We start from the raw sequence: 16,469 nt of genomic DNA, 5'->3' as shown, positions 1-16,469 counted from the left end.
TACAGCGGCTACGGTTACCATGGCAACTGTCGAATCGAAAAAGCTCACCGAGCCGCTACGGAAACACGTTCAGAGCTTTGAACTTTACCTCTAAACGCGACCGGAAATTCGGAAAACGAATATCGGAAAAATAAAAGTCCTTATACTACAACAAAACATAACGGTCGGTAACTAATTTATAACAGCGGCTAAATTGCGTTCTTCTGCTATTTTGTTTCTTCTGCTACAACTTAAGAAACAATCATATGACGAAACAGTTGATGTGCTGTACATTATTTCCTTTGTAGTGTGCTTTTGTTATTGCTAGTCTACTGTTTATAACGAAGCACATGGTTAACAGTAGAATGAGTGTTTCTACAATGTCCGATACGGATGTAATAAGGTCCGCTCCTCGCGTATTTCGAGACCCATGGGATTTTCAAATACCTCTAACATCACTTTTATCAAAAAAGGTCCATCCAAGGTGGTGTTGCCCATTAAGGCGCCGTGGAGACGTGCGGATTATTTTGAATAGCATGTTCGATACCTTCAGATCCTATTTAGCTTCTAGGTTTCCTGTTATCTCTGTAGATATTTATGTAGATAGTCGTCGAGAATGACACACCGAGAAATCTTTACACTTGAACGCATCTTTTGTTTATTTCTTTCGGTTGTCGTTCCACAGCCACGCTATTTACCGATATTTACCGTGGCGGACAACGTCAACGTGTGCCGTGGCGATTCCATGGTGATTCCAAGGCAGCCGCGACCCTAGCCAAACGTAGTAGGTATGCACTAGGTAAGATACCTACGTGTATCTCTTGCCGTGACGGCGTATTAAAAGAGAATTAAAGAAAAAAAGATAATAACATCCAAATCCGGCGTTATGCCACATGTCCGTCCCGTAATAACGGTCACAATGTCTGTCTGTCTGTCTGTCCGACTGTCCGTCCGATTGGTATACCGGCCGGCCCTGAGGTAATAATGGTACCCACAACCGGCAGAGACCCAGCAAGCGACCTGGCACCTTGACAGACGTCGTGTTCTCCGTGGAAAAGATTCTTCTTCTGTCCGGAATATTCATATTACTGGCCGAGATTACCTAATACCAAAGAGCTAAAAACGGTTATGGACAGAACCATCTAGAATTGCTCTACTTGGAAGCACCCAGTAATAATAATTTCTTTGTTTTCTTTTTGGAACAAAGAAAAATTTTGAACTCCCTACATCCTTAACAGTTAATTCTATAAAAAAAACATCAGACTATCGTTGCATATTATCTGTGTGTACCTCTGACAATAGACGATGACATTCAACTATTTGGTTGCGAATAATTTTTCCCGTGTCTTTCATTGTTTAAAGAAAAAAAACAAGTGATTGATGGTTGTTTTGTTTTTTACTTCACTTGTTATCGTCTCAAATTCTATAAGTACATATACCCTTAAATAAAACGGTAGCGGTATTGACAAAGCAGTAGATTTTGTATGAAAATGAATTAAGGTAAAACGTAAATACTGGTATACAAGGGAAGAAAAAGTAGGAAAAGAAACTCATCAGGATAATTAAGGATATGGGATGTTCTTGATTCAGGAAAATGCGAAGGCTACATCAAGATAGGAAAGAGTGCATGTGCATGTCCACTAGACTTAAGATGATTGTGATAATGAAAACATATTTCAATTATCGTTTTTCCGGACAAAATCCCCATTAGGTATTATTTGCAATGCCAATTTTCCACATTACTTTATTTGCTGTCTCCAGTTGATACAGTTCTATGGATTTATGTATATATCCCGTCACAGGCTTAAACTTTTAACCTTTGTCGAGCAGTTTCGATGTCAGTTGTGTACAACAATTTCAGAACATCTAATATGAAGTGTGATGTACGTATGTATGTATGTATATATATCATAAGCTTTTGAGAACACGCCAGCATTAAAATGTAAAGACGTGCTAACCGAAAGGCATTATCATTCAAGTGTAAAAGAAGGTTTAGAAACTCCAAACGTATAAAAAACATCGAAAGTGATCGTGTCTGTTCATTTTTTTTTTCCCGACAGATTATCATGAAGCTACCAGGACGTAACAAACGAAAAGCCGGTCATTGTTTCAATATTTTGTTTTTCTTTTATCGGCGTTTCGAGTATGTTTTTGTTTCTTTTACGTTTGAAGTGATGAAATCTTTAACTGTTTCGATAATATTTTGTTTTTATCCTATTCATCTATTTAATGTTAAACCTTCAACTTTATTGATAGTTAGGAAAATTGTTTCGACTAGATTTGAACCTGGGAGTCATTTAATTTAGAATCACAGAAATCAAGGAAGATCTCTGTTTAAGGCGAGTCTTTAATAACTGGCTTCCTGTATCGTGTTTTCGTCGTTTAACTGTATAAAATACAGATTAAGTGTTTCGTTAAGTAATTATTGGTCGTCGATAAAAAACTAGTACTAATCAATTATCTAGTGAGACCGACCCGGCTCGGAAATAAACAGTAAACGGGGGCCCTTATCTTAATTTATGTACTCCGACTGCTTGCATCAGTATTATACCAGTCCGTATAATAACCATCAGTTCAGTCGTGGGCAGAAATGAGAAATGTCAAAGACCATCGATAGTTATATTTGTTCGACATTCAGAAATTCTAGAAAAAGGAGAAATATTTTCTGACTAAACTGTAGAATATCTGTAACCAGTTATTTTGAAGAACCCCTACGTAAGTTTACCTCCTATTGACTGAGATCGTTGAGGAAATTACTCAAAAGATCTCTTCCTTTATCATAGTTTCTAGATGTCTCTTTTCTATAGTCCTCTCCTCCAGGATGAAGCGCTCTTTTACCCGTAAGAAATTTCAAAATTTCCCTTACACGTTTCGTAGCGCGTGTTTCATTTGTTTTAATAAAATTGGAAAGTCACGTCACAGAATAAGAAACAAACGAGTGTGGTACAATTTTTTAGCATCAGGTCGTACTTCTTTTATTTTTATTATATATCTAAACACTAGACAAAGGTTCAAGGAACGATTCATGGCTATTTTTATGAAGAAAAATAAACCTTTGCCGAAAAATATTTCCGATGTTTTCGAACATTCATATACTGGAATTCTGAAATTTCGTGTCGACAGGGTGACACATGTTTAGAGAACACCCTGTACAAGTACGTGTATTATTGTTTAGTGTTTGTGGCGGGACATCAGTTTGGCATTTTTTCCGCGATTTCCATCTTTCACGGTCGTCCAATTACTGGACGCGGGTCGGCATGGGGTCGCGGCAACAAACCCCAATTAGCGGACTAACTGCTGCGAGACAAGACATTACGGACAGGCCAGCGAAAGCCCCAAGGAGGCCAGCGAGGCCCGACTCTCCGTTTCCTCCACGTTCACACCTAAACACCTACACACACCTCGAGAGTCCGCGGCGTGCGAGGACACTGTGTTCGCATGTATGTATGCAGGTACAGATACATACATATAACGTGGCCGTGTCTTCGAAGAAGAACAAGAAGAAGAAGAAACGACGAAATAACCAGCCGACTAAGACACCACGGTGTTTTATGTCCACGCAGGGGCCCAAACGTACTCGTAGATCATAGTTATGGGCCTGACTGACGCGAGCTTTTCGGCCCGCTCGACGGCGTTGCAATTTGGACCCAAAAAAAATCCACGGGTTTAATAATAATAATAACAATAATAAATGCTAGATGCTCAGTTTTTTATACAGGCACCACGCAAAAAAAAAACTGTCCACATCGCGACTGGATTTGAACTCGCGTACTCCAGCGCGGTAGATCTACGCTCTAACCACTGGACTATTTCGAGAAATAGTTATTTTCGTCGAAATTATCGCGCGGGCAAGTCAATTTTGTTGTTTTTATGCGTAAAAATACGGGAAAAACTAATTTTTCCGAAAGTGAGACCTACTTGGAACGATTTTCCGACCGTGCAAACCCTTAAATTACAAATTTAATCGAATTTATTAGAGTCGGGATGTTTTCGCTAACGTATTCGACCTTTCACTGTTATAAGTCACTTAATGAGTGAAATTTGGACATTACAATAAACGTTTGCTTCTTCTGCCGCTAATATATATATGTAAATCATATGAAAGACAGCTCCAACATGTGTTGTAATAAGAAAGTTATTGATGATAGAATGGGTAACCGTAGTCATAAAAACGAATTTATCAATCGCCCACCATTTGTTACTGTTTAGTGCACGTAGCGTTTGCTTTCGTCATTTGTTTTCCTTTCCCTCTTCACTTGTTTGTCATAATTAAACAATAAGATTAATAACGACGAAAAGTCGTTTTGTGGAGGTACCAGCGTGACCTTGGAAAGGTCGCGTTGTGGAATGATTGACAGCCTGTCCGAGAATTGTTTTGATTTATTTCCAAAACCCAGTATCGAAAGTACAATTAGTCAAAGTAAAATGAATTAAAAAAAATGAGAAACGATCATTTTTCATTCTGTGTAACTGTATGCATATATGTATATCTACGGTATATTCCCAGTATTCGCCGCTCATAAATATTGCATGAGAATATTATAATTTTCCAGTGTGAGAGGGCCGCGCGCCGCTGGGATGACTGAAATGGAAATTAGTACGGCATAAAGCAAGAGTGTGCTGTGGTCCGGTACGTACGATAACGTGATGTTTCTTCAACCTCGTTAGTAATGAATTGGATCCGGCAATAGACGATGACATTCAACTATTTCGTTGCGAATAATTTTTCCAATGCCTTTCATTGTTTAAAGAAAAAAAAACAAGCGATTGTAGGGTGTTTTGTTTCTTATTTCACTTGTTATCGTCTCAAATTCTATGTACCTATACGTATTCAACAACTTGAGTATGACATTTTAGTTATAAATCTTTTAGGTTCCTATATGCGCTTAGACGATTTTGAATTATCCTTATGTTTCTTCTGATTCTAAAGTTAAAAAAGAGGTTACCCTCTTGCAAGGAGAGGTAGTATTAGTCTATCCCTTCAACATCCTGGCAATTTCGAAGTTTACTTAAAGACGCTTCTGCCAGTGACACTGACGATTGAAAATCATGATATATCCCTTGAAGTATCAGTTTCTGCTCGGTCCAAAAATGAAACTCCCGAACTCTATGAAATGGGCTCCAAGATTTGTTTTGTTTTTTTCTTTTGTTTTTAGTTCACATGTCCTAAAGATTTGAAAAGCGAACTTGGCAAGCAGTACTTTGTTCTCATAGTTGCTTTACAGGCACGTTGCCACATACAATTGTCGCACACACGGGGTCTTATCAGCGCGAAACAATGGCAACAAATCTGTTACATACGAAAGGCCGTTTTACGAGGCAGCCATTTCCAATGGGCAATAATATTATTAACAGGTCCCAATAATAAAAAAAGTCTTTCTCTTTCTCCACATTGGACACGCCAATTGACTGTACGTTCGTGGTCTATAGACTTTATTAATTACATCCCTTTGGCGGATCCCGTAAAAAATCCGGGCACAATGAGCGACGGTTCTTATTTTTATTTTCTTCCTTCCGCTTCTCGAACAGAAGGAGCGAGCAGTTTGACGACGAACAACAACGAGTTATTCCGTTACATTGTTGCCAGTTGAAACAAATGCCAACACAACGCCACGACCAATTGTGTGATTTATTATTGAAAGTCGGAGAGTCGTAAAATTTGCTGTTCGGTTCCAACAAGGACCTATTTTCAATACAAGCTTTATCGATAATGACGATGGCTCAATCTCATCGATTTTCAACGTCAGCTTGTTCATAACCTACTCATCAGCTAAAAAGAAAACAAAAAACAGCACCATGAACTCAAACAGTTGAACGATAATAATAGAATAGTAGTTTCAGTTGTTTCAATCAATTTATTATTCTTTTGTTTTTATTTTTTTTTTTTTTTTGAAATAAATACGACAAATTCCCGTTTTCCACGCTTCCCTCTTCGATTTCCAAACGGTTTTCGATCTGAATATTATCAGAGTAAATAATAACACAGCTGTCAAACAAGTAGAAGTGCTACTACGGAATATACTTTTCGGGGCTAACGCGTTCGAGAGAGGCTCTTTCTACCCCTGCGGCGACGACCACCCCCTTGTGTAATAGCACAGGCATCATCGTTTGTAAAAACATTTCATCCACTTGATTCCTGCTCCACAAACGGAAGGAATTACAAATTGAGAGGAACGACAAACAAAAATAAAAGGGAGCGTGACCGGGAAAAGTGGGATTGCTTCAACCCCCTTTCGTCATCTCTCTTTTTCTCTCGTGTAGTCGAAATATGAAGAGAGGGGTTGATATTCTGCAACTGAACTAAATAATTGATGTTGTTGATATGCTGATAAATGTATGTAGTGGCAAAACTTGAATAGATATTGTTTTTCTTTTGTTACAGATTCGTTACTAGGTTCAGCATCCGAAGATGACGAAGACGATGATAATAGTACAACATCGTCAGTAATGAAGCACCACTCCCTACACAGTTCCCTACCCCCCGCCCCAGGTGAAACGAATAACAATTCACTATCGCATTCGGACATAGGGAGTTCTATAAGCCAGGTCTGTACTATACAATATTTTTTAAAGTACACCTAATACCTATGTCGAATTTCAAAAGAAAGAATGACTGTAGTTCCTTCGGTATTCGTTTATTTATATGTTCTCTGTGCTTTTGTTTTGTTTACTTTTGAAGGTACATCTTTTGTTTCTATTGATGATATTTACCTAAAAAAGGTGACTGTAACTCCTTAAGTATTCGTTTGTTTATATGTTTTCTGTGCTCTTGTTTTGTTTACTTTTTTAGGTACATCTTGAATCCTAAATTTTGTTAATCCTTTTCTGGCGCCAATTTAAATACCTCTACGACGTGCAGGATCAATTCCGATTTCTGTTTAAAAATAGTTCAACGGCATAAACATACTACAATTTTGAGGCCTAAAAACGGGGGGGTCAATAAATCCTTCCGAATAAATAAATTTCAGAGCTAGTTTGCATATCCAAAATATAATAGCTAATCGTTTAAATTTCTGAGATAAAGAATATTCTGCGCGCGGGCACAAAAACGAGATGGAAAAGTCGAAGCGTTTTTAAATGCAAATTTTCATCTAATTAGAATACTAATGGCAGGTTACATGTAGCGAAACGTAATAAATTATAATCTGCTCTTCTAATAGCAGTTGTTAGCAACAGAAACACGAAATACATTATGGTAAATAAGTGAAGTATCTGTAGATAGTAAAAATCACGCAGTTTCAAAACTGTTCTCCATAATAATAAGTAGTAGTAGATACACCTTTTGCACTTGTCGAGAAGATAAAAACGCGAAAGAGACGCAAAAAACGCCTTAATGTGTACAATGAACACGTAAAGAAGGAAATGTTGAAAGTTTGAAATTATGAAATAATTTCATACACTACATGGGTCGGTTGTAGGTATATCTCACGAGTCGCATGGTAATTTGTTATGGTAGGTATTTTGCACCGAAGTCAGTTTTTTGTTAAAAATAATTCGATTTACGAAATCTATGTGTATTAGACAGACAATAGACAAAACACATTCCGCTCCTAAAAAATTTGACGAACGGTAGACGAGGTACGTATTAAAACGCAGAAATTTTAAGGAAATTGCGTATCGGTGCATTCACTTTACATTTTCCGTTCATTTGAATCATAATCTATCGGCAAGGTTACTCTACGTATAACTACCTATCATAAACGATTACGGGTGATATTGCGGTAGGTAATGTGGCAACTCAACACAGCAAACATTTCCGAATTTCATTTGTTTTTTTTTTGTCCGGAATAATTTTTTGTTTCTAGTAAGCGGCAGTGTGCTGTTGTTTTTGCTGTGCGATTTTCGCAATGTTTTGTTTTTTTGTTGCGAATACTCCTATACCTATTTAAGGTTTCATTTGTTTCGTTTCCTTTTGTTTTAGGAAACGAAAGCCGGTCAAGACGATTCGGAAGACCAGAATTCGTTCGACGGCGACCCGGAAACGCGGGACTCTCAAACGGAAAACAAAAGTCCGGACGACAGCAGCGCAGGTTCGAAACGCCGAGGTCCCAGGACGACCATAAAAGCAAAACAACTCGAAATACTGAAGGGGGCTTTCTCGCAAACGCCGAAACCCACGCGACACATACGAGAACAACTTGCCAAAGACACGGGACTGCCCATGAGGGTGATACAGGTAAATTATCGATATGTTTTTTTTAATGTTTTCAGTAGGTAACTAATCAAGGAGTTACCTATTAAGGGGTCGTTGTAACAATGAGAATAAAATCCAGTTGTAACAACGATGGGTATGCGTGTGTTTGGTGGCGCAGTCGGCGTTCGGTCGAAGGACCCCCCGCCTGGGGGACTCGCAGCCTTTACAAAGGTTGCCGCTCCACGTCCCGCTGGGCCCGAAGGGAACATGGGGTAGTAGTGGAAACGCCACATTATGTGGTTCGACAGTGAAACAACAAATCTCATACGAATGCATCGGTACCTAATAACAGATCCGTTTTTGCAATTCGATCCGTGGTCATATTTTACAAATATTAATATTTCTTCTGTCTTTCGGGGCCCCTTTCTTTCAGTGCCGAACGCCGCGTGTGAGGGATGAAATATTGCGGGGGCGGTTTGCACCTGGACAGATCGTTTGTTACGAAAGACCAACCTTTTGTCGGGATTTTTTACCCAATCAATAACAGTCGATAATATTGATCTACTTCGTTCTAGACGCATTTAAGTTTCGCATTTTTTGATTTTCACTTTTTGTTTCAAAATGTTTGGTTACATCCTATAGACCTTTACTGTATTCGTAATAGAATGATCGATAAGGGTGATTCGTGAATAATAATACTAAGCGGTAATGCAGCGATTAGGCGTTGCTTAGGTATGCAAAATATCAGGGTCGGCTTTATAATTGCCTGGTTGGAATTCACTATCGCATACGGACATAGCGAGTTCTATAAGCCAGGTCTGTACTATACAATATTTTTTCTCGCGTGATCTAACTTTACCTAATATGCCTATGCCGAATTTCAGAAGAAAAAGTGACTGTTGTTCCTTAGGTATTCGTTTTTTTTATATGTATTCTGTGCTTTTGTTTTGTTTACTTTTGTAGGTACATCTTTTGTTTCTATTGATGACATTTACCTAAATTTTGTTAATCTATAGAAATATATATAGCGTTTTATATCGAGTATCATTCGGTCCGTTAGAAGCAATATTTTAAAAAAATACTGTTGATCCTTGTCTGCTTGGGCTGTTAGAAATTATTTACAGCGCCAGAGGTTTACGGTTGGGGTTTGATCGGAAATATCTGATGTAAACAATCGGCCATATTCATCGCCCACGCTGTACTTTTCTCTAAGTGAACGGACTATATGTATTCGTACCTAACGAAAATTTGTGCGGCTATCTCCTCTGATGATACGACTTTCTGCAATTAGCTGACAATTAAAACCTCCAACTAGAAAATGGAATTAAGTAACGCGTCTACGTCTATTGTTTGATTAAAAATATTTCAAATATTTTATAGCTCCAGTTGACACTATACTGTGGCAGGGGGTTACGTTACCATTTCGTAGACTTAAATATAAAAAGGTCGGGATATATGGGCCGTTACAAGTGTCGCATCGCATTAAGCCCCGATAATTGCCCCGCTAACGAAGTGTTTTGTTTTTCTGGACCGTTCCCGAAAACGAGCAGCTCGATTTTGGCCCGGTGTGGTCCCATTTGTTCACGAAAATAACTCATGGTAATTGAGTCGGTTGCTTGATGTCGCAGTGGGCAATGCCTCTTAACAAAACTGGCGGCGGTGGGTGGCGGGGGTGGTGTGCGTTGGCTGGTGTTTGTTAACCCATGGTTAGAGTTGGACAAGGACCAGCCACTAACTACTAAACATTTTGTCCGCTAACGGTAATAAATTTGACGACCACGTCGCACGGAGAGGGTTGGTGATTTTTACGCGACATTTTCGAACGTTATTACAAGCGAGAAACGAGCGTGGTTTATGGGCCCCGCGGGGTCAGATTTCAACGAGAGTAAAAGGCGAATAAATAGGATTCGGGATATAACAGTTGGTACCTGCATTTTCCCAGTTTTGAACCTTAAAAATACCATCGTGAACAATATCAAACCCCTACTAGGTACATTATCGATCAAAAATTTTAATCCTTCAACTGGATTATTGCCAAATTGTCGATTTTTTAGTCAAAACACTTCACTGTCTCCGCAATTTGTTTTGCAAAAAAACAAATGCCACCGACGTGCGTTTTCACGGCAAATCCATCATCGAAACAACTGCCTAAATATGACATCATTTAACGTCGACGGACCAAGAAGCGCAATTTGAGCTCTTCTAATATTAGAACGGAAGGAATTAGCGTAATAGTAGTTTGGCGCCAAAAAAACGTTTTAACGATGTCATCATAATCGCGACGAGTTAGTAACGTATCGAGGAGGGACCCCACACACCAGAAACGTTAAATACTCATGCACCGCTTGGCATATCCCGTGCGTTCTGCACAATTTCCATCTGCATTTTGCTCTGCATTTGTCTTGATGCGCTTCGTCTAGTCTCAAAATCAACTTGTAGCATCGTATCGGCCGTCGTCTGTACGTATGTAGCTTCCAACTGCTCCGCTCGAGACGACACAAAGAAACAAATAAAACAAAAACAAAAAATAGAAAGAAAAGAAAATCGAAAAAGGAGAATAACGTAGTACGTACACAACGACGACGTGACGTGTTATGATTTGCAGCTGCGGCCGAAGAAACAAAACAAAAACAAAACGAAAGACAAACGAGGAGTTATATAGGTGCAAGAGCAAATGTAGTTAGTTTCCTTCTGGTCAGGAATGTTAAAAGCGCAAATTAAGTCTGCATACACAAAACGGAATGAAACAAGTTCCTCTAACGTAAGTTTTTGCGTTATGCATCTTGTATATATAATAAATCTTCATTGTTCTTGTTCTTAGAAACAATAGACTGCCGTTTTTCTATAGTCTCGGTAATATTTCACACAGAAATCCAAAAGTTCAGTAAATAATTCGTCGGATGTCATTAATATTTTTCGGAGGCGGATCGGGGATGCTGTATACACTCTTCTGGACATGAGGCTAAATTGATGATGTAACCTCCCACTCACTCACCGACCTGCGGTGTTTGACCTCAAATTTTCTCGTAATTATAGGTTCGAAATTAGTGAAACTCGGCTTCTTAGGTACTGTGGATACACAAATATTTCTTTTTCCACAAGCCCCGTTGTTGATACTATTCGTGGAAGAATCGGTTAATTTATTTAACGATAAATAATAAACAGTGAATGTAGACGTTGAATGTTGAGCGCGGTCTTCGAGGTCCTGCCATCTGGAACTGTCGAGTCCGGACGAAAAAAAGCCATTAAAATGCCGAAATCGGGTTCGAATGGCAGTTTTACGAAGTCGTAAATTATAATTGGAAAATAAGCGTGAGATTTAGTATAAGGGTTGGTAAGTATGATACTCAATCTTCCTCATTCGAACGCCAAAAATGTTCAATTTTTCACAGTTTCGTTCTTATTCCAACAAAACTAGCGATCGTTAAGTGTTTTATTTTGTTTGTAAAACAAATTCAAAGCGTAAAATACATCAGCACTTCTCATTTCGCTATTTTTTTTTTTGTTTTTGTAGAAAACATTTGATTTTTCGCTGTTTTGTTTTGCTAATTGAACAAATTCTAATCGCAAAACAATTGCTAATTTTCGTTGTTTTCGACGTAAAATTGCATTTCTAGAGTAACAATGCGACTTCGGATCGTTTGTATACGGCAAAGGTCAAACCACGAATTTTAACGTGGGTTGACGTTAAAATAAATTGTGGATCGATAACTTTTGGGAATTCCCTCCAACGGTTATTTGTTTGGCGTCTAACTAACGTCAATTCGGTTTAAAGTCTGATGGAATGTAGCTGCAGGAGCACACCTGATCATGATGACGATGATGACAATCGATGATCGTCGATGGCATCAGGAAATCAAAGAAGACGCTGTCACGGTCTTCTGCCCTCCTATAATTGAAATGTCACAAAGGAAACTGGCCTCCACAATGGTAGTTTCCAAGGTGGCTTTGTCTGTCGTATGTACGAGGGTGGATTGATAAGTTTCCGGCCTGACCAAGAAAAACAAGGTTTTTAAAATTTTTTTTTTTTTATTTCTCAACATAATCTCCTCCAAGGCTGATACATTTCTCATAGCGGTGTTCCAGTCTATTAATGCCATCTCTATAGACTGATTCGTCTTCGATTACTTCTTCATTGTCCGCAAATCTCTTACCGCCAAGCCATTTTTTGAGATTAGGGAACAGAAAATAGTCACTCGGGGCTAGGTCTGGAGAGTAAGGAGGGTGCGGCATCAATTCAAACTTTAGATCGTTGATTTTAGCCGTCGCAACGATTGACGTGTGCGCTGGTGCGTTATCGTGATGAAACAAGATTTTTTTCTTCGCCAGATGAGGTCGTTTAATTTTCACCTCGTGGCTCAAACGTTGCAATAAGTCTGCGTAGTATTGACCAGTGATAGTATTACCCTTTGCAAGGTAATCAATGTATATAATACCTCTTGCATCCCAAAAAACAGTAGCCATAACCTTGTTCGCCGAAAAAATTGTTTTTGCCTTCTTTGGAGTTGGTTCCCCTGGTCCAATCCACTGTTTAGACTGTTCTTTGGTTTCAGGAGTGTAGTGGTGGACCCACGTTTCGTCAACGGTTACGAATCGACGCAAAAATTCGCTTGGATTACGCTTATACAATGACAAATTTGCGGTAGAAATGTTTTTTCGAATCAATTTTTGGTCGACTGTTAGCAAACGCGGCACCCATCTTGCACAGAGCTTTTCCATATGCAAATGTTGGTGCAAAATATGTTGCACACGTTCATATGACATCTTACAGGTCTCAGCTATCTCACGCACTTTCAATCTGCGGTCTCCCAGCACTATTTGATGAATTTTTTCGATCATATCTGGAGTTGTGACCTCAACGGGGCGTCCTGAGCGAGGCCCATCAGAGGTGCTCACACGACCCTTTTTAAACTCGGAAACCCACTGCTTAACGGTTGAATATGACGGGGAGGATGTCCCCAGTGTTGAGTCCATCTCTTTTTTAATTTCCTTCGGCGTTAACCCCTTCAAATAAAAGTATTTGATGACAGCACGATTTTCCTGCTTTTCCATTTTTACGAAAACCACAGAGGCGTCTTGTTCAGCGTGCTGTCAAACCTACACTAGCAAGGAGATCGGGCTGAAACTATAGCTACAAGCTATCCAAGGATGGTACTATAGAATGTCACCTCAAGGTAGGCCTAGTGGCGTCATCTCTTGGTTAGGCCGGAAACTTATCAATCGACCCTCGTATATGTCTGTTTGTGGCCGACTACGACAAGTTCTTGTGTCGCGCAGTGGTAGGCGAAAACAGATGACTGCGTCACCCGTTTCGAATACGAGATGGACCGTCAAGATAAACCCACGAAAGTGTGACATTTTTTTCCCTCCGGTGTCATACACGTGTCCGATGACACCTTAGTAGCTACTCGTATTATAAAATCGATCAATTTCTTTCATCGATTGCGACTTCAAAATTAAAACAAGAACAACAAATGCAGATCTTCGAAAGATTATCAAATCCCTAATCCTTTTTATCACAGCTGTTCGGTTTTCCATCAAAATTTCACCTAGAGTTTAAAAAGACAACCCACTGACGTTTTTTTTATGCTTTTGTTTTTCAAGTTAACATAAGAATGCGTGAAACAAAAAAAGAGAGAAACAAATGCCTGTTTGTCGTAATAGTAACAGTTCTACTAAAAACAAAAGGAAAGAATGAAAAGAGCAGGACAATGGAGAGTGCGGAGATGAAGGAAAATGGTTCGTATTTCGAAAGAGATATGGATAGCGTGCGAGTGAGAGGAGAGGTCAAGTAGCGGGCCGTAAAATAAATTTTATGGAATTTTATGTCATCGAATTTTACGATCGAACACTCGATGCCGAGCCAAAGGAAATATGGAAATATGTTCATAATAATAATGTGCCGCAGCGGCGGTGGCCCTGGTTTGTGGTTGCATAGAAGCGCAAGGCGGGCGCCGTAAACCAGTCCGAGGGACCGTAAAATGGCCCAGCGGTTCTTTTCACATATATAAATATTGTTTTTAATACGTCTTTTACGAGTTTATAAATATTTTAGTCGTTCAGGTGTAAAAGACGGTCCGTACTTTACGGGTCGAGTTTCTTTGAAGAATTTATCCCCCCGAATATAATGTTCACGGGCGCTGCCCGTTTAGTCGTGCATATTTTTTATTTATCGGGTCTGATTGTGGCCGTTTAGACGAGGTGATAAAATTTTAAGGAGTCAAGTCTTTTCATTTTTTTCCTTTCTTTTTTTTTGTTGTACCGTACAAATACACATATTCATTCGTGTATGCGTAGCGATCAACTTTACTGCCTTTGTGAGACCACAATCGGTCCATGGTCTTCGGTTTATTGTAAGTAGTTATGTTATGTTACCATTCAAATCCCTTAAATGCATGATTTATTAACAGAGAAGTCGAAAAATACCGTTTTTCTCACGTCTAAACACATGAACGCTACTGCGGCAGACACTAAACAAAAGAAAACTGAAGTCATCTAAAACAAGAAGAAATCGTCCTTTGTCTTCTTTTTGTTATGCGATTCATTTATCTAGCAGTAATTTTGTTTTGTGATTCATTTGTCTATTAGAATAATTTTTGACTATTTGCCGTCCTCATCGTGTGTAATTTTAGGGGAAAACCACCCTTCGAAGTGGTAATAAGCGCGCTCTATAAAGCAGCAACTGTTACTTGCCGAATTATGTAACCAATTTCGAATTATTATTGGCCACAAAAATTCTTTGTCAACGATGCACATGTCGACGGGTCTTAATTTGCCATATAATAACTGACCGTGAACACATAACTTCCCCATTTTACGCCCCATGCAACCATCATGTACATACATGTAGAGTTACACACAGACTCGTGTATAACAACTGACTATTCATCCGAAAAAAGTCGAAGATTAGTGTGTGGTCACAATTATTGCTACTATTGTTTTTACTCACTTGTTTTTCGTACCTAATTCTTTTATTTTGCTCTTTCATTCTATTGTTTAACGAATAAACAAACGAATGTAGGATTTTGTTGTTTGCTTGTTTTGTTCCGGATTAGGTAGATAATTTTTTCAGGCATTTTTCAGGCTTGATCGGTTTGCCTCTGTTTCCGTAAACTTTATCCCAATAACGTTTGTATTGTTATTAGTATTTTTTATTGTCGTTCGATTTTATCGATTTCATCATGATGCCGTCGCGTCGCCTTCGTTGGGTCGTTGCGGTTTCACACAACGCCGCGGTTTCGTCTTTCCCTATATATTTTCTCCCAAGTTTCAGCTCGTTAGTCATTCCGGTTGGATAGAACCAAACAAACGAATGCAGTTCTGGATCGCAAAATAGCACTCGTCTAGTTACTAGCTGACGTGCTATCGCATTTAATAACCGTAAAAATGAGGTTTTAACGTTATCAGGTCGGATCAATTCGGTGGTTACTTTTAGAAACCGAATAAAAATAGGAATCGGTTTTGTTCCAACCCATGACGACTTCCTCGTGGTGTAAAATGTTTCGCAAACGTTGCCAAAACCGAAAACCATCAAGTATTAAGGAGAAAATTTTATTTTCTCCGGCTCGCACACGTCTCTATCCCGGGGTGCCGTTTTGAAGGGCGCAGTTCCCTTTTCACGGAGTTTTGTGAATGACATGGACGTGTGGTATGTTGGAAATTTCACAAAGGGGTGGGCGTAACTGGCGTCTGTTACAATGTAAAACTAATTCGCAAAGGGGTTAAAAGTTGTCGGGACATCTTAACAGGTTCCCTCTTTCCGAATGGCCTATGTCGATAATGTTGTCAGGGAATTTTTTAAAGGGTTGTTTATGCCCCGCTGAACCCGTAGGTACCTGATTAGCATCACTTTTTACTTTCGAATTTCGTCACGCCCTAACTAATGTGTGTTGACGGTCTGGTAAAAAGCCAATTATTCCGCGTGGGGGTGTTTTTAATCATCCTCAAAGGGTCGTCAGTCTTAACATTGGTTGGACATGCACCTTCACTTTTTCCAAAAGTGGAACATCCCATATACTTTTTTACTATTTATGAACAGTAATCTAATCTATAGGGTTGTTCGGAGTCATTTGGTTTTTTTTTTGTGGAAATGAAAGACAGTTTTCGTTGAATAAACAAATACTTTATTAAATTATATATTGACCGTTCTGGTCCAACACTGGTGGTAGCATAATTCCACGCTCATAAAATTTTTGGTCTTTGCTGGCAAAAAACTGATCGAGTAGGTTTTTGACCTCCTCATTTGAGGTGAAGGTTTTACCGTCTAAAAAATTTTGGAGTAAAAAGAACAAATAATAATCCGATGGTGCCAGGTCTGGAGAATATGGTGGGTGTAGCATTGTATCCCATTCAAGCT

The 16,469-nt window shown here is 39.1% G+C and overlaps 1 protein-coding gene across 1 annotated transcript in view; it reads left to right on the top strand.

Moving 5' to 3' along the window:
* The window catches only part of LOC108739643 (LIM/homeobox protein Lhx5), a 52,551-nt gene that overhangs the window by 31,716 nt on the left and 4,366 nt on the right, over positions 1-16,469 (top strand). The window contains exons 4-5 of the mRNA XM_018473636.1: positions 6,362-6,525; positions 7,901-8,155. Coding sequence (XP_018329138.1) covers positions 6,362-6,525; positions 7,901-8,155 — 419 coding nt within the window. The remainder of the gene's footprint in view (positions 1-6,361; positions 6,526-7,900; positions 8,156-16,469) is intronic.

Source organism: Agrilus planipennis, unplaced genomic scaffold (assembly GCF_000699045.2).
Source record: "Agrilus planipennis isolate EAB-ADULT unplaced genomic scaffold, Apla_2.0 scaffold162, whole genome shotgun sequence".
Classification (NCBI taxonomy): domain Eukaryota; kingdom Metazoa; phylum Arthropoda; class Insecta; order Coleoptera; family Buprestidae; genus Agrilus; species Agrilus planipennis.
This window is presented reverse-complemented; position numbering and strand designations above follow the sequence as displayed.